The sequence below is a fragment of the Argiope bruennichi genome, chromosome 6, assembly GCF_947563725.1.
Source record: "Argiope bruennichi chromosome 6, qqArgBrue1.1, whole genome shotgun sequence".
Lineage (NCBI taxonomy): Eukaryota > Metazoa > Arthropoda > Arachnida > Araneae > Araneidae > Argiope > Argiope bruennichi.
The window spans coordinates 32,973,346-32,994,686 of record NC_079156.1 but is presented as its reverse complement, the minus strand read 5'-3'; the positions used below and the strand labels follow the sequence as shown (position 1 = coordinate 32,994,686).

Genomic DNA, 21,341 nt, shown 5'->3' with positions numbered 1-21,341 from the left:
GGTTAATGAAAAATTTCAAATTTTTATTTGATAGACTTTCTATCTACCGTATTTACTAATTAATGCTTGGATTTTTTACGCAAGAGAGGCACCTCAATCGTCCAAGCCTTCAGATTTGAAGCAAATTTAAATGGAATGAGTTGTTTTAGCTTTGACTTGTTAAGAGCATTTCAAAGCAGTTGGTTTGCTCTATTCTAGAAGAGCGGTATAAATCTGCTCTGCTATCGATTTGGGTAAATCTGTGTTAATTCCGATTTTAGGTTGTTGTTGGAATGGGATCAGGTTCCTGCGTTTTCTTGAAGGAGTATTATGATTAGTAGTGTTTCATTTATAAGATGGCGGTGCGTACTATTATTTTACTATCTAAATTCTTTCTGTCCCTATATAATTCGATTAGAAAGAAAAACTCTCAATAATTTTAGTTGAAGCTTATTCTGATTCATTTTGAATTGAGTTTCTTGTCCACAACTGGGAGTTAACATTTCATGTGTGAACTGTAGACCCTCTCTTTTTCTTCTATTCAATTATATCCCTATGTGGTATACTGCCTCCCCTCCCGCCAAGGCTAGACCAATTCATTTATTTAGAAACTTTCTTGTATACCTGTTTCAGGAGGAATAGGTACTTTCGGAATTCTAGCAAAGAGGATTAAATTAATTAAAAAGGATCGTTATTATAAGTCGAGTTTGCGAGACTACATTTAAATATGTGTGGAATAAACGACTTTAAATAGATTCGTTTTTGAATTTGAGTGGAATTGTTCAGGAGAAGAATCTGCGTAATATTTTCCTAGGACATGCGTGATAGCATGCAGCAGCTAGTTGCGATCTATATGACGCTAGTTTATATTGCGTTTTGCAGAAACATCTTTGTACTTGATATTGCTACCAAGATTAAAATCGGATTTGACTTTTATATTCGGCGGAAGAGGACTTTCAAATATCTAGTTGATTCATTGCTATTGTGGGTATGACGCTGACTAAATTGACAAAAAAAACTCTCGGTTCTCTATTGCAGATGTTCTATATTTTACTTGTAGCTTTTTAGAATAATCGCGTTCTCTCGCGCCTCAATCGATCAATAGTCAATCATAGACAAATAATTTGAAGTTTTTATAGATTTTAATTTTTTTTCCGCAAGTTTCTTTTGGTTTTCTCTCCGGTGGCCGTACCGTTCCGCTGTCGTGGTGACCTAGGCGTAAGGTCTTGGCCTTGAAGGTGGGAGGGGGCTTCAGGTTCAAGAACCCTGCATATTAAAGACCTGACATTTTGGAAAAGACGACCTTCCGCTGGTGTGGTGTGGAAGTGTTGCTTTAGAACGGGACGTTAATATAACTAAACCAAACTAACTTTCTGTTGGATTTTTTAACTTATGTGCACTTGCCTGCACGAATTAATTTAGAACTTTCATTGGGTTCGGTGGTATGTAGGGAAAAATGAATTCGTCAAAAATTCCAAGGCTTAATTTTAGAATAGGTTTAATGCAAAATAAAGACTTGATTTTGGTTTAATGCTCGACTATTTTAGTAATAAACGGGAAATTGTAACATTTTTTTTTTAATTTCATAACCAGATGCAGGTTTCTTATCTATAAATTAATTATACTTCTTAAACGAAGTTGTGAATTTATTTTTAAAATTGTTATGTACATTTTTTTAAAGCTGAGTTTAACTTGGATTTATAAAGACGATACGAGTTGTTAGAAATGGAATTTTCTCTTGCAACTTAATCCATTTCTGAACGGCTCAAGTCAGATTATTCATCAGAGTTTTGTTCTTCAATAGGGTCATTACTTTCAATATTGACGATTTAGTTGAAAAATACCTAGATTTTGAAATTTCGTTGAAGTATAATTTCGGTTTTTTAAAACTAATATTTAAAAATAATCGGGAATATTTTTCCTCTAAAAGGATTTGCATGACATTTCCGTAGCAATTTTTACTGACAGATCCAAAGTACCACAGTTTCTTTGTTCACAAATGAAGTTTAAAAGAAATTCAAACTTACATATAAAAATAAAAGATTGTAAAGTCGTAATTTTATTTCAAAATGGATTTTAATGAAAAACCGGGTTATAATTCTGTCATCGAGTTATAACAAGAGAGCGCGAATGGCACGGGTGTATTGGCAGCGGTAGTAAATGTTTCTCGTAATTCATGTTTCCCGATTAGTATTCAGGAAACTCTTGAAAGTGTAAAAATAGAGAGAGAGCGAAAATTTCTCAACCGGCAGTTAAACTTAATAGGTTAAATTTAGGAAACAGCTATTTTTTATTATACAGTCTCGTAAACGTTGTAGAAATTATAGTAATCTTCAAAAATTCAAACTCGAGATTTTGCCGAATATCCAAGCATTTTCGGAAAATGTCTATCTGTGACATCAATAACTCAAAAATACTAGACGGGTGAAATATGGCAAACGGTCTTTACGCCAAATTTATAGGTTTTTAACAAATCATGAATAAAATCTGTTATGAGGAAGCCCGTCTGATCGGCTATACGAACATAAGTGAGCATGATAATTACAAAACGAAGAGAGCTAGATAGCTATAAAAAAAAACAATACACAGATTTAACATCTTTAGTAGTAGACATCTGTCAAATGTTGAGCCAAATACAACAAAGGTTTGACTGTCTGCTGGTCTGTACTTTCAGAAACATGTAAACGCGATACTTAAAAAACGCAATGACTTAAATAGATCAAATTTGGTTTATGACTACATGTGCAATTTTATGTCAAATTTTCGTTTCAATTTTTTGAAAAAAACATATAAAACACAAATTCGATTTTTGGATATTATTAACCACGCCAATACCGTGCATGGCTTTACATGTTTATTATAGAGAATGCGAGAAAGTTGTGGGAGACCTCTCTCGTTAGGTTATTTCACAATTTATGAGCAAGTTTTCAAGGAGCAAGTGAGTTAAATATTATCTGGGTGCCGTTCAGGGTTATATATATATATATATATTATCGAGGCGCTATAATTTTTTTTATATAAAAACAAACTGCGAACTTGGCACATAAATAGCCTAAAATTTTTAATTTCAAATCCGCAGATTAGGTTTGTTGCATTTTAGCCATATTCAATAATCAGTATAATGATTATTTATAGTTCTCTCAACAGAAAATTATGTGATAATTCTACAGATAAATGTATAAGTCTTCGCAAGTCATTTAATGCTGCTCCAAAAATGAATATCGCATAAGACATGCATTAAATTAGCTGCAGCGTTAATGTTTTTTTTTATATGTACTGATTAATAATCGCTCACAAAAATATTAATGTAAATACGCTTTAAAAAATTACGCACGTACTTTTTTCGAAGATTAATTTCTAACAAAAAAATGAATGTTCAATAAAGCAGAGGTATTTCTATAAAAGTATCAATAATCGAAAACAACTCATTTATATTCGACGACATAAACACCAAAAAAAAAAAATCCCAAAGAACGAAAGCGAACTTGGGAGTGTAAAGAAAAACAGCCTTCCAACCCGCTGCTGATTATAGGTGCAGCTCCTCTAGATTCAGACGATGAAAAGAGTCGCTTGTTTATTTAAATCAAACGATTGTGAACACAAGGGATTTCCATGAACTGTCTCGATATGCGTTTATTTATGCTGTTAATTTATTTCCCGTCTTATTTTAACGTTTTTTTATTGCTGCCGTTGGTCAGACTTTCGGGATTGACAAATTAAACAAAGAGAGATGAAAATTCGATAAAAAGAAGAAAATTGTATATCTAAAAGTAAATTCAGAGGTGCTGCAGTACTAATGGATGAGCCGCCAGATACATACATTAACGTAATGTTTTAAATCTTTGTGCAAGTCTTTGATAAAATAGAGCAGAATTTTGATCCGAGCCGCGTCTGCTCTTATATTTTATAGAAATTAATATAATAAAATCTTTATATAATTTAATACAATGAATAGATAATTTATATCAAATATGATGATGTACTGAAAGGAACTAGCCCATCTTTCTCAGCTATCGGAAAGTTTTTGTTTCCCGGGAAACTTTTGTGGATCTTTTGGATTGATTTGTCCTAACTAATTGGATTATCTCAATTGTTCAGAGCATATAAAGTTATCAGCATATCATGTTCTTTTAATTAATTGAAGTAGAATAAAATAGATTAATATCTGTAATTGTTGACTTGACACGGTTGAATGTAAGTAATATTTTTTTACTTTTTTGGTAATCATTCTAATTCTTTTAGAACTTCGGAATCGCGTCCTTAAATTTGTGGTCTGTTGCTTTAAGAACGTAACCTGTCTTCATTAATCTACTGGGCAAATTAATATAAGTCATTATTAAGTCATCCAAAGATAATATAGACGGGCAATAGCAGCATCCGAACTCAAAATTTATCCGATATTGTCCATCCAGTCATTTCATGAACCGCGCTTCTATTAGGACACACCGATTGATCTGAAATTACAAGGCAAAAAGAAAAAGAAAAAAACTCAAGGATATCCAAATTTATTGTTTTGAACTGTACACGCACACACATTATAGTGCTAAAATGACCTTTAATTATTTTTTTCTTTTTTGTGCTGGCAAAAAAGCTCTACAAATTAAATATTTCTAAGCCTTAGCGCTAAATCAGTAGCAATAAAATGGCTTGTGCTTTATTTAATTTTAGTAACTCCAAAATGTCTCGGCCAAGTGTGGCTCTTGCGCCAATAAATAATACAAACCAAAACCAAAATGTCTCGACTTGGCTACCATGAATCTTTCGAAATTTTTGAATCCTTTTCTTCGGGAAAAATTTCAATTAGCCATTAACGAGAGCCGTTGTTACAGATAGCATTGTTATTTCAGATATAAAAATGCTATCTGTAGAATGTAAAGAATTATAATAGCAATTTGATGAAGTTATTCCGCAGTAAATTTTTGTCAAAATAGTCACTCTGAAGAGTTTAGCTTCTTCTTTAGAACTGATCTAATATCTAAATCTTTCAGTTGCTCTGTTCCGATTTCACTTAAAAATAAGGCATTTGCAGCTGGTTTAAATTTTTGCTGAAACATCTACTCCTAATGTTTCCGTAAAAATATTTTATCGGTATTTCAGCAATATTTGCAGATTTCAATGTTAGATCTTCGAGAGAGGGCATCTACATTTCTGTGAGAGGTTTTTTTCAATTCTATACGCCATAAGTCCAGATACACCATAAGAATTATCCAGCCCCCAATGGGCACTAAAACCTCCTATGGGGACGTAGAGGATCCAAATGGGAGATCCGTTAAAGGATTCAAGGAGAACCACTTAACATGCTTACCTATTAAGGAAAGTAGTATAACAATATATGAATGCAGATTTGCATATCAGCTGCAGTTATATAAATTTACCATGTTTGATTTTAAATCTTCTCATAACTACATACACAGCAGAATCATCAAATTTATAAGAAAAACAAGTAGAACTCACACCCAACGGGGAACTAAAAGTAAAACGAGTTGAGCAACTATACCAAAATTCTACATTCGATTATTGGCAAGAATATAAATCCTTTTAATTGAGTTTCTTTCTTTGCATTTGGATGAGGTGTTGTTTACAAGTTTCGGTTCAAAAACCTTTGTTTTCTATCTACGGAAAGAAAGACCTTTAAGGCACTTAACGCAGCAGTTTGCGCGAGACTTCGAACGAAATATGAACGAAGCTACTTGAACCATTCAGTTAGCTTTTTATTTTTAATTGATTTTATGCTTATTTTTAAATTTTTAGTAAGCAGTTTTTTCTACATTTCAGAGCCACTTTTATTTCCGCTATATGATTCTCAATCAATAGTTAAACATTTAAGATAGTTATAGATTATATACAATGTTATTTTAATATTTAGTATGATCATTAACTATTATAGAAAGGAAGGGGATGTAGAAATTCTATTGTATAGGAAGCTGTGGTCTGGAGAAAATTTGAAATTTCACGGTCTGAATTATCTCTTCTCTCTTAGGAAGACATACAGCTGCTCTCAACCATTGTACACTTGCACTTGCTTTGTTAAAGCAATATGGCCCTCGTTTCAACGGAATTGATAAACCGCATATTGACAGCATCACACATCACTATATGTGCTGCATTGATTCGGGGGGGGGGTGCATACTCCATATCGAAGGTGTTTATTTCTATACCAAAAAATACATTCGATTTGTTTATTTCATAAATGTACTGATTTTCATAACATCACAAATGCCTGGTCATTTAAATTCATGTTATTTTATGCCTTATTGTGGGCCAGTTTTATTAAAATGGAAGTCTCTCTAGAAGCATTTTGATTTTCATTGTTGCTTGTTATGAAGATTTGAGTGGCTTCTTTTCCAAAAAGTTCATATAAAGATGCAAATGATAGAAAAATAGCATATTTCGTGTATTGAATTTGAATTTAACTAACCAGAATGATAAATATCAAAATTTTTCATTGGAAAATACACAAATTCCTAACGGGAGTGGAACTGGCGAAAACAGCAGGGATTCTGAAATGCTAACCTTCCGATTAGACCACGCAATGTCGGAAGAATCAGTTTCATAGTTACTTGTTTGGAATTTTATACACATCTTAATCTTATTGTTCTATCGAAAATTGTCACATTATAACAATACTTTTTTCTACTGAATTTAAAATGTATTAATGAAAGTAATATAGGTCTTTGAAAATTTAATATTTGAAACTAAAAAAATACAAACAAATTAAATGACATTCATGATTAAATGTGGCACTTGAAGAATGTACCATAAATTAAAATAGTTAATCTTCAATATATTTTTTACTGCATGTAAGTAAGAAATTTTCTCCGAAACGGTTTTGAATCATAAATGAAACGTAGTAGGACGCACTATAGAAAAATACAGAATGAAATTTACCAAAATTCGATCAGCTGTTTCAGATTAACCGTCATCACGTGGATCCGAGGACAACGAACATAACTAATACTCCAGATACATGCTCGATTTTTTTCCTAATGAAAATTATAGTATTAAACATATACATCATTTTTATGATGTCTCACCTTAATGCATAATTAAAATAATTGTAACATTTGGGATAACTACAAAAGGAAATAACTAAAAAGATTCGAAGTGAATTAAATTTAAACTTAGTGTGTAACAGTGCACACTATCTACAGCTTGTACTGAACTTTGAATTTATTTACGAAATTTATTTTCTTCTGTAAAGCTATTGTGGTTATTTGAATTCTTTGCTGCTGTTTTAATTTGTTATTTCATTTATATAAAAGTAAGTTCGTCTGTTTCTTATGAGTTTCAGATTCATTTGTATTTATTAGATTTTTTAACTTGCGCAATTTCTTTCATTTGCATATCTTTTTCTATTTGGAAGAATGAATAATAACAATTTCATTTTTCAATTCTGTTCATTTGTTATGTAAGACTAAAAATTGTATTGAATTCTTTTGTTTAAACTATTCTAAAAGCGATAAAAATATTTTGTTTTGGATCATTCAAGATAATTCTACCCTTCACAAAATAAAATTCTTTGCACATATTTTGTCGGACAGTTGTAAACATTGTAAAATGTTCGCTTAATTGTTGTTATCATATCTTTGCTTCAACTATATCTGCTGTGCATACTGTTTTAATGCCAGTAATAGTCTTTTTTTGCATTGAATATCACTTTAAAATAATAATAAAAGGAAACTTGTATATCATCAAAAAAGTTTTATAGTCATCTTGCGTTTCATCTCTTATTACTTCATTAAATATTTAAATTTTGTTGTGAATCTTGTTATTATAATATTAAAAATCTTTTTATCTTATTATTTGATCATTTTCATCATTGTAAACATTTTATGTTGGCATATTTTAGAAACCAATAGGTATATTTTTTTTTTCCCCACTCAATGACAGAAGTCTTGTATATAGACACTAGGTTCTCACTAGAAAATTTTTTAATGTGATATAAATTTAGTTTAGATTATGTTAAATTTTGAATAAAATACAATATAAAAATATCAAAAGCCATTAATAATCAAATTTCTGTAAAACTTGTCTAATAAAAATTTATTTAAAGTTACTTTTTACAGTAACCTTAATAAACATAATGAATAATTAATCTGTAATATAAATTATATGTAATTAATAACATATATAATCGTAATATAAATATAATAATGCAACTTGATGATTTAAGAGAAATACTTAATTTCTTTATCAGTGTATTTTGAATCCTCTTTGCTTACTTACTAATTGGATAAACTTAATTTCATCTTATGTACTTGTGAAACTGTATTTTAAAACTAAGTTAATTTCATAACTATAGAAAAGTAATAAAAATCACATGGTTTGAAAAGTATAAAGAAATTTTTTCAATAGCAAGTCAATATATGAAGCTTTTTCTCCATTTCATATCAACCGAGTAAATCGCAATGGTCAAAGTCTTAGATTATGATTTGTTAAAATATTAACATGTACTTTTCAAACAGGAATTCTTCTTACAAATTAACTTTTCTTATTGTGGTCTCTTGAAAGGAAGCTCTATTGCCGTTTTCTTTATTATTATCCAGTTAATATGTTCTTATTGCATGCTGTAAGTATTAAAATTTATAATGCTGCAGTAAAATCAATGATAATTTTTAAGAATAATTGGGGTTTTCTATATATTTGCTCCATGTCAGCAGTAAAATTTTAATCCTTTATTCATAACAGTCTTTAAACAAGAGTCTAGTCCATTTTGTTTTTAGAGTAATTAACCTTTCATTTATTGATAGTTATGATATTTAGTGTATCTGAATTGTATATTCTGTGTATATTTTTACCATCTGTAGAATGAGTTCAAATGAACAAAGTCCTAAAAAGATTCTCTTATTGTGGGGACCACATGTCAAGCAAGAGCATCTGATAGAAACTGTTGATGAATTGAAAAAAGCTGCGGGAGATAAAGGCCTGGTGGCTGTTGAAAATTTGGAACGTTTAGTTGTCTGTAAGTATTCAAGATAACTTTTAATGCATGTTTTAAAGTCTGCTTTTACAAGTCATTGCTAATTGAACATATATTAAAGTCGCACAGGTATATTTCTTGAGTACTTGTATGTTAATCACATATTAGCGATTCATTGCCAAAGTTCACATGCTAAAAGGCTCTTTATAGCAAATTTTCCCCAGTGGCATGTTACTTATACTAAAGTTCTCTATTAATACACATCTTTTCCTTTTATTCTGCTGAATGGATTTCAACATATACTTTACTTAATTGCAGTATTTTTATTAGTAATAAAAATTGTTTTTTAAAAAAGCCAGGAATTTCAGTTTTGATTATTTTAAAAAAATTATTATTATTATCAGTCCTGGATTTCTGACTAGGTTGCAGTCAGGTTGTTTAAAAAAAATATTAGTCCAATTATCAAATAAGTAAATTTGTAAAAAGTATAAAAATTACAAGTTATAAAATATTAGAATATGGCTTATATTCTGTCAAGTTACATTACATTTCTTTACCTTCATCAAATATTTGATTGAATATAATGGTTTACAAATGTGGTTGGCACACAATCATAAATCATATTAAATTTTTAACAAAAATCATTTTTGCAAAATTTACTGAAACAAAATTTAAAAAATCGAAATAGATCATTAGTATATTGATTATGTGAAAATAAAGCAGCCAGTTGAAGATACCATGCCAAGAGCCACATAATGCTTAAATGCTGCACTAATAATTTTTTTTTTTTTTTTTTCTTCTTCTTTTTCAAAACCAAGGTTGGAGAAGTCTATTTAAGGATTTCTAAACTGCAAAATTGTTCTTAAATTTCATAAAGACATCAAGTACTATATTCCCATCAGGTTTTTGTTTTTGCATTGAAATTAATACATTGATGAAAGTTTATGTAAGTTTTAGACTGATCCTTTTTTTTTTACATTAAATACTGATAAATTTGTAGTGAAAATAAATGTTTGTTAATAAACATATCAGAATTCTCTGTGGTTCTCTTACAGCGATCACAGAAATTATCTTGTGGGCCAATGTTTATTAATTACTATCAAAATTTGAAGGGTAAAATGCAAAATTCAAAATAAAATTAGGAGTTCTTAAAACTCTACAAGTTTTATCATATTATAAATTACATTTGAAGAAATAGAAAATTGTCAGAATAATAGGGTTGAAAATTTGTTGTATTCAATGAAGCATGTCGAATTCAAATAAATTTTATCAATTTATTTTAAATTGTTTCTTATTCATTTCCTAATGTTTAATTCATTTCTTAATAGATAATTGTTAAAGTATCTCATATGTTATAAATATTAAATCCTGTAGAATAATCTTGCATAATTGGACCATTTGTTTTTCTTTAGTGGTTTGTCTCTCTGTTCCATAGTTCCATTTATAAAATTTCTGTATATGTTTGTAAATATATAATTTTTCTTTCTTATTTATGGTATCTACTGTGATCAATTATATTTATGCAGTTTTTAAAATAACAAGACAAGAATTTTTAATCTAAAACATTTTTGGCTTTTCATTTGTTCAGATTTTTTAAAAATGAAAAGTTTATAATTATTTTGTTGTTTTTATAAAATAATGTTTACTAGTTGTAAATAATGTATGAAAGAGAATTGTTATCAACATTGTAATAAGTTATCATTAGTAATCTGTTTTGTATTCTATTGTTTATCATTTGCATTTTCTTAATATAATTTATGGCTTCTTTAAGACTATTTCTATGGTGTTGGTAGATTAATGTTCAATTCTTTTATTCGTTTATCTACCTAAATGTATTAATAATTCAGATTCCAACCTCAAAAATACAGTCTGCCATTTATCATTCATTTTTGAGAATAGGTAATTACCTTATCATGTCCATAGATCATAATACACAAGTGTGTGGAAAAAACCTATTGTTTTTCTGCACATTTTCCTCCTTTTTATTCTGCTATTTGCATTTCTGTTGAAAAATATCTGCCCTTCCTTCCTCTTTTTAGTTAAATAATATATATTTAGAAAATATATTTCTTTTACATTTTTATTAGGAAGCCTAATATTTTACCTCTTCAAACTTTATTTTGGGATGGAGTATGCTGAATTAATATTTAATTCAGCAGAATAATGTATTTAGTTATTAAGTAGCACACTGATTTTGCAAAATGTTATTTTGACATTGCATCATTCATCTAAGTGATTTAATGAATCCAGGAACTCATTAGTTAATATTTACAGTTTTAAAAGTTTTATAATTTGATAATAAGAATATTAATTATATATGCTCTCTCTCTCTCTCTCTCTCTCTCTTTTTTTTATAAGGAGGGCCATTTTTTTTATAATCTTGGTAAAAATAAGAACAATTCAATGATTTTAAGAAACTTCTTTTAGTTTTTATTTGATGAAGTCTAACAAATAATAGCTTTATTTCTTTTTATATCAAGCATGGATTAAGAAATGTTCACTAACCTTAATTTATGTAGGCTATAAAACAATATGAACTTCAATTTTTGTCGGAACTAAGTTATGTTAATTGTATTGTGAACTAATCTTTTGTTGTGTGCAAATCTGATTTGTAGTGTCTTTACTTTCTTGTCAAGTAATTCTTGATATTAAATGAGTAACTTATCTTTTTCCTTAATGCAAATATTTTCTTGCATTATTGATAATTGTGTGAATAGATTTTCAAATACTTAAATTACTGTTTGCAAATATCTGCATATTCTTTAGAACTTTAGTTTCATTAAATTTTGTTTCCTTAAAATAGAATTCCACTGAATTGTAAATGTTAACATTTATGTATGATCAGATGTTTTATTTAATGAATGTTTTAGCAATACTGGAGGTTGAAAAGTAAATTTTACAAAAAGAAACAAACGGTCGAAAAACGCCTTTTTTTCTAGCTTCATGCCATAGATACAGTATAAGGCATTGGAAATTTTTGTTTCATTATTAATGCTAATTATATTTTTATGAAGTTTTGTACTCTTTAGGATGTAATTTTAACTGTTGTGTATATTCATGTTCTTTATATTGCATGATTTCTTTTGATTGATACATGTTATGCTTATCTAGCTGATCACGCAAGTTCATCTTTTGATACTGTTCATTGTGGAACTCTTACACCAACTCTGACATTTCATCCAGCCGAGGTTTTTGCAGAAATTGCTCGTGTACTGAAACCTGGAGGAACTGTTGTCATTAGAGAATCTGTAGCAAACAAAGGTAAAAGTTTTATATTTAGTTTGTAATACATTAAAATAAATTTTTAAAAATCGAGAAATTACAAGGAATTATTCAGTTATGTTTCTCATTTCCTATTTTTAATAATTTAATTTTTAAAACAATTAATATTTTTATGTCTATTTTGATCAGAATAATAATTAGATAATATATTAAATAAAATTTAATTAAATGACCCTTCTACATGTACTAATAGGCAGATAAAATAGCTAAACAGTGCATAAATAATTATAAATGTAGAGAATAGTTTAATCTTAAGTATTTGTAAATCGTGAATAAAATGTTTATTAATATTTATATAAAAGCAAGATATGCCTGTTTTCAGGAATATCACCTGAGATATGTAATTTTGATTTAAGAAACTTTATTTTTATTTTATTTTATTTTATTTATTTATTTTGAATATGTGAAAAAACAAATTGGTTAAGGAAAAGCAATGTAATTTCTATTTTTAAAAATTTGTTTCTAATAATAAAATTATGTAACAGAGTCGAACTGTGGAAATTATTTTTCATAAAGATAATCATTATTATTATTTTTGGAGATTTTCTATAATTAACATATTTTTTACAGATCATGTGCCAAATCTTCGCACAGCATCCAAGCTTGCATCAGCTTTGAAATTATCTGGTTTTGTTAATGTTGGATCGGTAAGAGATCTTTATTGTACTTTTTATTTTCTCATTTTTTTTTAATGATGAGTTTTAAAAGATATGAAAACTTTTAAATGAAAAGTTAATGTGAAATCAGTGCTATTCATATATAGTTCTTATGGTTATAATAAAGATCAAATATATCTCAATACTAATTGCTGCTAAAATTTTAGAATTTTGTAAGAATTTTCCATATCTCACTTCCTTATTTAAAGGATCTTTAAGAATGTAAATCTAGTAAGATCATTTAATTTTCCAAATAAAATAAGTTTTCTTATGCAGTAGGGTTTGAGTGAAGCTTATTTGATGCTTCAGTAAATACAAATATCTGCATTTCTTCAAAGTTTTCTGATTCCAATTTCATGACTTTCATTTCTGGTTAGCTCGTGTTTGTTTCTTCTTTGTTTTAAAATCCAAATAGTATTCTTTGATATATTGGTTCTTCTATTTAAATTATTCAATCAGTATATTTTAATGTATTGGCATTTCTTGTAGCATTATAATACCTGTGGCACTTGCAATTTTAAAAAATTTTATACATAAGATTTGGAAGGCTCATAGATAAATTTTTGATCTTTAATGGCTCTCTTTTGTGGATGATATAGTTTTGTCTTTTCAAAACGGGACATTTAAAAGTTTCTAAAGGGAAGGTATTAATAATCTTTTATTTAAAAAAATTCTGTAAGTTTTTGAAAATAATTGTTTTTAGATCACTAAAAAAGGTTGAAATAATATCTTTAATTTACACCTTGGCTATAATGATTAGTAATGAACATGTTTTGTTTCCTTATGTTAGAAGAAACTTGTACACTTAAGAAAAGAATTGGAAATTTTTTTTATTGGAAAGGGGATGACAAGTAATACTTTATAACTTTTGCTTTTTGATTTGAGGATTAAAAAATTTAAGCATCAAAGAATGTTGATAGTGCTAAAACCTTCCAAATGTGTACCTGTTTATAGAAATTTTTAAAAATGCAGAAAATGAAATTATTGATGTATTGTTGTTCAATTTTACTTTCAAATATAAGGTTTGTAGCTTTTAAGAGTACTAAAACTTTCAATTTTTGATACTTGTTTCCAAAGAATGAAATTTTTTTATTGAAAATCTCTAATTTTATTTGATAACTGAAGGAAACTATTTGAATTCAGACTAAAGAGACTTAGAAGATTTTTGAATAAATTAATAATGTATTTATAAGGTTTTTAAAGAGAAGCTGTACATACTTTTCCAATCGGTAATATGCTTAATTTTCGATATTAAATTCAAAAATCATTCAGATTTTTAAATTATAAAAATTTCCTCAGTGTGCATGAATGAGTAATTGAATTCATTTTTACTGCTCTTTATCTTTAGTGAACAAAACTCAATAATGTACAAATGTTCTGCATTTTCAGTTTTTAGAAATTATTTTAAATAAATAAATTAGATAGCTGCTTGAGAAATAGCTTAAGGTGCATTTTTTGCTTTCAAAATAAATAATGGAAACTCTAAAAGCAAGGGAATGTTTACTGAGATCAGGAAGTATTTCCTAGAAACTTATTTGTTTCATAAATAGAAAGATATGTAGGTAGATAACTGAAATGAATTGAGATTTTGTATTGTCTTTTATAAATTACAAAACTTATTAGTTGGGGGGAGAGGAGAATGAATATTCTATTCAACTAATATAAAGTGAATCAAAGATATATATATATATATATTTCTTACCATCAAAATCAACTTGAAATATTAACAAAATATATATATAAGATTTGCTTTCAAAAGAGTTTCAATAATTTAGAGTCATTAAACTTACTTTTAACTTTTCTTAAGTTTAATTTTGTCATTATTATTAATTTTTAATGTTTGTCATCTTATTTGAATATTTTGCCAATATATTTTTTTTCCTTATGTTGTAGCCTAAAGCTTTGCCAATAAGAAAATCAAATGTTGAAGACTATGAAAAGCATTTTACATATGATGAGAAGGATGTATCACTTATAGAAATTAGAGCTTCAAAGCCTAATTTTGAAGTAGGAGCATCAGTTCCTCTCGCAAATATCAGTAAACGTAAGTATCATTTAAGGTTTGTAAAACTTTTCTAAATCACTACCACTGCTTCTAAATTTTCAAAGAAAGTTTATCATTTTTTTATTTTATTATTTTTCTATTTTCTGAGACTTAGTGTGGTAATGAAAAATTATTTTTTAGTGTTCTTTATGAATTTATCAATTTGCTATGAATATATAGATGAAATCAAAAATTTAAATGTAAATGCATAAAGTTTGAACTGAGTTAAACTGTAGTAATATGTTCATTTTTTTTTTAAAAAATTAATCAAAGTCTTGCCTTAGGCTAACGTGATATTTTTCTCTTTTTAAATTTAAAAAGTCAATCAAAATTTCTTATTTATATAGAAATCTATCATTCACTGATATTTTTTTTTTTTTTTTTTTTACCCTTAAAGCATCATCTAAAACAGATTCAAATGCTGCAAAAATTTGGATGTTATCTGCAGATGATACACTTGATGAAAATGTGGAGCTGATAAATGAGGATGATTTATTGGATGAAGATGATCTGAAGAAACCAGATCCAAGTACTTTAAAAGGTTAAAAAAAAAATAATAACTTTATGTGTTTTAATTTATGATTATTTTTTCCCGCTTTAAATATATCTAACCTTTGATTTTTCATGAGAATTTATATTCAGTAGATTAGTGTCATACAGTTGCAATCTACATTTCACTCAGTAAATAATTCTGCTTAAAACAGTATTACATATATTCTTTTTTTATGAGAAGAAATTTTTAAATAAATATCCATTTTTACAAGACTGTAAACACAATGCTTCTTATTAAAATAAGATTTTAAAAAATTATTTTATTTTACTTATTAGTAGCACAGCTGCCCCTGTACACTCCCTGTACTACACACATAAAGAAAAACTTCTATTGTTATTAGCCACTTAGCACCCAGCATTTTCTTTGTATGATAGTTACATTTCACTTTTGAGCTAAATTTAACTCTGATGTAAATCAAGTTTCTCAAAGTATTTTAACATAGGAAAGTATCAAACAAAAAAATAGAGATTATTTTGAGTTTCCTTGCATTATCTCAAGAATAAACAGATTTTTTTTCTTTAAAATCTTATTAATTGGTTCTATTCTATTTGAAACCTGCATACGATTTTAAGATTATATAGTATTACTCTCTTATCAGGACTTGCATAACTATAAAGAAATGAAAAGAATAGAAAACTATACTAGAAATTGAAAGATAGGTCTTCCTCATGGGGATTTAAAAAGATTTAAATTTCTTCAGTGTTTCTCCGTTATTATTACCATTTTAAAAGTAGATCTTGCCTTCCTCTTAGTTATAATTTTAAAGTTAAACTTGGTGATATTCTGATAATTTTCAATACGAAAAAAAAATCATTCAGTTCTTTAGCCATCATTGTGCATCCTACATTTTCAGGCATTTTAATATTGCTCGAATTTTCTTGCATTTCTTCTTTGCAATTATATGAGAAATGGAAATTTGTATTTTTCAGGCATCTTAACTAAAACTATGTAATTACTTGTTTCTTTATTCCTAGAAGTATACTGAAGAAGTATATAAGTCTCTGGAAGTATATTTATTTAATTCCACTTCTTGGAATTTTTGAAATTGATTTCTGTTTCTGAGAATATGTACCATTAATTCAAATTATTAAGCTATAAATAGAATTTCTCATTGTACTTTAAATGATCTTTTTAAAATGACAAGATTGAGCTCTTGTAAAGTTTTTTTTTTTTTTTTTTTTGTTAAATTCTTAATTGATCCTTCTGTGATTTTATTTCGCTTTAGTTTCAGTTGTTGTTATTGTTAATTTTATCTAATTCCTTGATACATGCACAAGAAGAAAAAAATCTATAACTTTCTTGTTTGATCTGTATAAACAACTCTGAATTTCTGATTCTGATTATGCAGTTGGTTGTTTTAACCTTTCTCTTTTGTAACCATTTTCAGATGGATCAATATTCACATTCCTGTTTACAGCCAGAATTTTTTTCACAACCTCAGAGGAGTAAATGGAGAGTTAATTATTAACATCTTAAAGAAGACTCAATTAGAAATAACTATTTTATATATTGTGAAGGAATCTTTTAAGTCTAGAGAATTTTCTTGAGAGCTAAATACTCCTATCAAAATTTTTGCAATAGAGCTCCTTTCTTGGCAAGCCCTCTTGAGTGGTAGTTACATTCTAAAAGTCTATTAATTTAAATTATTTGTCTGACGATTTTATCAAATCTTAAAATTCAAAATTTCTATTGTTTCCTGTGGCTTAAAAACTGTTACCAAACTTTGCAATTTGCTCTGTACGATATACACATTGAAAATGCAGTATTTTTTGTAAAATTCCTTATTTTTTTCTTAAAATTATTATTTTTTTTTTTTTTTTCAGTATGTGCCACTACAAAGCAAAGAAAAGCTTGCAAAAATTGTTCATGTGGATTAGCAGAAGAGCTTGAAAAAGAAGAATCTGCCAAAATTGAAAAGAACAGATCTGCTCCTGCTTCATCGTGTGGAAATGTAATTATAATCACTTATTTATTGTATTTTAGACCTGGTTTTGTTTCATAATTTATCTTTTTTCTTAATGGTTTTATAAGTAGCATTGAATTGTGTGGCTAATTGTAATTCTTGTCAGGAAGTTTATAAATAACAAGCTTATTTTCCATTAGGATCACAAATTTTTTCTTTATTCTTTTAGAATTTTCATCTGTTATAAATTAACCTTAGAATTAAAGCAATCTATGGTATATCTTTAGTTTTTGAATATCTTATTTCTTAAATCTAAATCCTAATAGTTAAGCAAAGTTCTTATCTCATGTGAATTTGAAATATTACATATTTTATTTCTAGTAAACAAAATATATATATACTAGAAATCTAAAATGCAATTAGGTGTGAATTCCAAATTACAATTATTCCTTAAATTACTTTTATATTGGAAAATATGAAACTTTTTTTTATTTGTATGTGCATATTAGAAACATTTGGAAATATGTATTGTTTTTTCAATTTTGTAATTTTTTGCAGAAAATACAGAGCTTCCAACAGAGCTTGTTATTTTTTATAAAACAATACAAAGAATTTTGAATTTGAAAATGTTAAAAAAAAATATGGTCATTGGCACTTTTTAGAGATATACTTTTTCTAGTAATTTAGTGATGATTGTCTTGCTTCTCTTATTTTTGAAGTTTTGAAAAGTGCATTTATTTTTTTATTTCATAATAGTATACGAGAAATTGAAATGATATGCTGTAAATATAATTAGCTTTTAATGTGTTTTGTATGTTTAAATTCCAACTTTTAAACAATTCTTTATCGAAATGTTTTTTCAACCAATTTAGCTACAGTTATTCAATTTAAAATAAATTTAATTATACTCTCCAGATCTCCCATCTGATTATTACTTCTTTGTGTCCTTAAAAAATTATCATCACGATAAGTGCTTTAAATCCATCAGCGAAATTAAAGCATACCTCAAGGATTATTTCTTGTCCTAAACACAACAATTTTGGAAAGAAGGCGTAATGAGGCTTCCTGAGAGATGGAAGAAGATAATAGAGCAAAAGGGATCTTATATAACAAAATTAATATTATCTTAAACAGTAAATATTGTATATTTATTGCATATTAAAAATAGGAAAGAAACTTATGGGACACTCTTATAAAATAATATGCCTATCAAAATTTAAAGCCTTTAATAGACATAAAATAGAAGAATTTGTTTAACATTAAAAATATTTTATTGAGGAAGCCATTAAAATCATGCTACATTGAATATTTGAAAGACATTTTTAGTTACCCTTAATCCTTGACAGACCAATTGATCTCTAAAGAGGGTTAATTATAAAGAAAATACAATTTTTATATATGATGTTATTCATTTTCATATGTAACAGCACTCTTGTGAATAAATATCACTGAGTTGTAACAAAGCATTTATTTAATATGCTGCTATTTTTAGATAGAAAGTTATTCATTTCTTGACTGGCTGAATTAATGCTGTTTTTTATTATTTTTCAGTGCTATCTTGGAGATGCATTTCGTTGTGCAAGTTGCCCTTATCTGGGTATGCCTGCTTTCAAGCCTGGAGAAAAAATTGTTTTATCTGACAATCAACTGAAAGCAGATGCATAGATTGATTATTCTTTGGAAGTGTGTAAAATCAAACTTAGTGGTAACCAGGATCTTAATTTTTAGTTTATCTCTGTTTTTTGGTGTATTTTATTCATTCACTTTAAAAGAAAAGCTAGTTTTATCTACAGTGTTTGTTTCTGGTGTTTTTAAATAAGAGATGTGATTTGTAAGCTTTTAACTTGCATCTGCTTTTTGTAAATATTTCTGTCAAGAATTTCGATCACGCTATGCAAACTAAATGTATGCTTAATAAGATTTTTGTGATACTTTTACATATCAGTTTAAACAATTTCCAGTCCAGCTTTTGAAAAAAAATAGTTAGGTTATGGGAAAGTTAATATTTTTGATTAATAAAAGGCTAATGTAGCTTTTTTTTAATGAGGATCTCGTTCTTTTTTTTTTTTTTTTTTTTTTTTTTTTTGCAAAACCCAATTTTTAATATGTTTTATTAATTATTTTTGTGTGAACAACTTTTTTTTTCTAGTGAAATATTATAATTAGTGTTTATATTATAGTGTGTGTTATTTGTTCAATGTAGCTCGATTTTAATGAAGATGATTTCATTACTATAAAGGAAGTAAAGGCAGCCATCTGATATTAAAATTCCATCTGAAACATCTCAAATGTTTTCAGTCACAATATTTTCTGTGCACATATTTCAAATGAAAGAATTAAAGAGCTCATGTGTTGTGAACAGTCTTAATTATTTTTGTATATAAAACTCTAATAATTCTGCAGTAGTTTTATTTTTAGTTTATCTTAAAGTACAAGATGTTAAAAAAATAATGAAAACTGGGTTGTTGTTGTTTTTTTTTCCCTCAAAATTTTGAGGTAACTCTATTGATCTTAATTGCTCTTTTTTCAATATTATTAAATTTGTGTGTTCAAAATATTGTATTAATATTTGTCCTGTCAAAATAGTGTTTTGGTGGAATAGATTCTTTGTGAAAAAGTTCTTCGTGTTGTACGCTTTATGGAATGAAATGTTCAAATATTGATTTTATTATTATCTGAAGGATTCACCGATTTATATGGCAAAATGTTTCTAATTGTCTTTAACATGTTTGTTTTTCACTATTTGCAATAACTGTATGATTCTTTGTTTCAGGTGCTTCCGTATGTATTTAATATTTATATTTTATGCAAATTAATCTTTTTAACAAAGCAAATTGAAAAAAAATCTTGCATGATTAAAGATATATTTATATATAATATATTTAGACATACTTTTTAAAAATTTATACTGATGTAATAAACGAAACTTCATCAAATAATACTAAATTGAATATTTTGTCTTACAGACTCTTCCCATCCTTTGCATTTGTTTCTTAACTTGTATGAATGCTCTTTTCCTGTGCATAAATTTTGATTTTTAATTTTGTAGGTAAACTAGTCAATTGCAAGCATTATATTTTTAAATCAAATATTTTTATAATTTCATTATTTGTATATGTGGTTACATAATATATCTGTTCAGTTGTAACATTTGTTTGGTATATGAATAGTTTACTCCACATATATTGAAAGATATTTTTTTACTAAGGATAGTTTATTGTTGAAGAAAGCCTCTCTGTTGTGAACTGTAGTTATAATGTAAATAATTGTGTAAATTTTAGTGTTGATATACTTGTATAAAAGGTGGAGCTAGTTGTATATGTAGTTATATAGATAACTTAAGTTAGTAATCTTGAAATATTTGTGTGAATCAAACTACTGTCTGTGAAGATCTTGCATGTATCAAGTCCTTCAAACTATTCATATTTGTAATCTTATTTGATCCTTTTGAAGGTGCAGCTCATTGCCTTTTGAAATTAGAAGTATTTTTGGATATTGGTAAATTATTTATAAAAAATAGTGTGCTAAGCTCCACAGTGATTTTCTTCCTATTGCTATAAAATTACTGAGTCAACCTATTTTGCATATTTCATGCAAGCTCAATGCTCTCTATTTGAATCCCTTTTTTACAATATATAAGATTTTGAATTTTTTAATATTTTTTTTTTTCTTTTAAATGAGCTTGATATTGATGTAAACCATTATTTTCTGTGTGATCATATTTTTTTTTAATATGAAAGGAAATAAGAGGATGAATATTGAAAGGAATCTTGGAATTGCAGAGAGTGCCATATGAATTAAAATTGTGTATTTGTAGAATTTCTCAAATATTTTTTCATCATTCGTTCATAATTTTTTTAACAAAAAACTAATCCTTAAAGTTTGAAGTAGTCTGGTTTATTAAAAGATGTACAATAAATGGAGTATTTTGCAGTCTGTATAATATGGATTAACCTATCTGTTTTGTAACATCATTTACATATTGTGAATCCTGGTGTCCTCCT

The 21,341-nt window shown here is 27.4% G+C and overlaps 1 protein-coding gene across 1 annotated transcript; it reads left to right on the top strand.

Annotated features, from left to right (window-relative positions):
* Positions 1-7,088: 7,088 nt before the first annotated feature.
* On the top strand, positions 7,089-19,411 carry LOC129972719 (anamorsin homolog). Its single transcript, XM_056086960.1, has 8 exons — positions 7,089-7,240; positions 8,787-8,941; positions 12,011-12,160; positions 12,752-12,828; positions 14,731-14,881; positions 15,279-15,422; positions 17,258-17,385; positions 18,889-19,411. The coding sequence occupies exons 2-8, from the start codon at positions 8,788-8,790 to the stop codon at positions 19,000-19,002; spliced, it is 918 nt and encodes a 305-aa protein (XP_055942935.1). The 5' UTR covers positions 7,089-7,240; position 8,787; the 3' UTR covers positions 19,003-19,411.
* Positions 19,412-21,341: the final 1,930 nt, after the last annotated feature.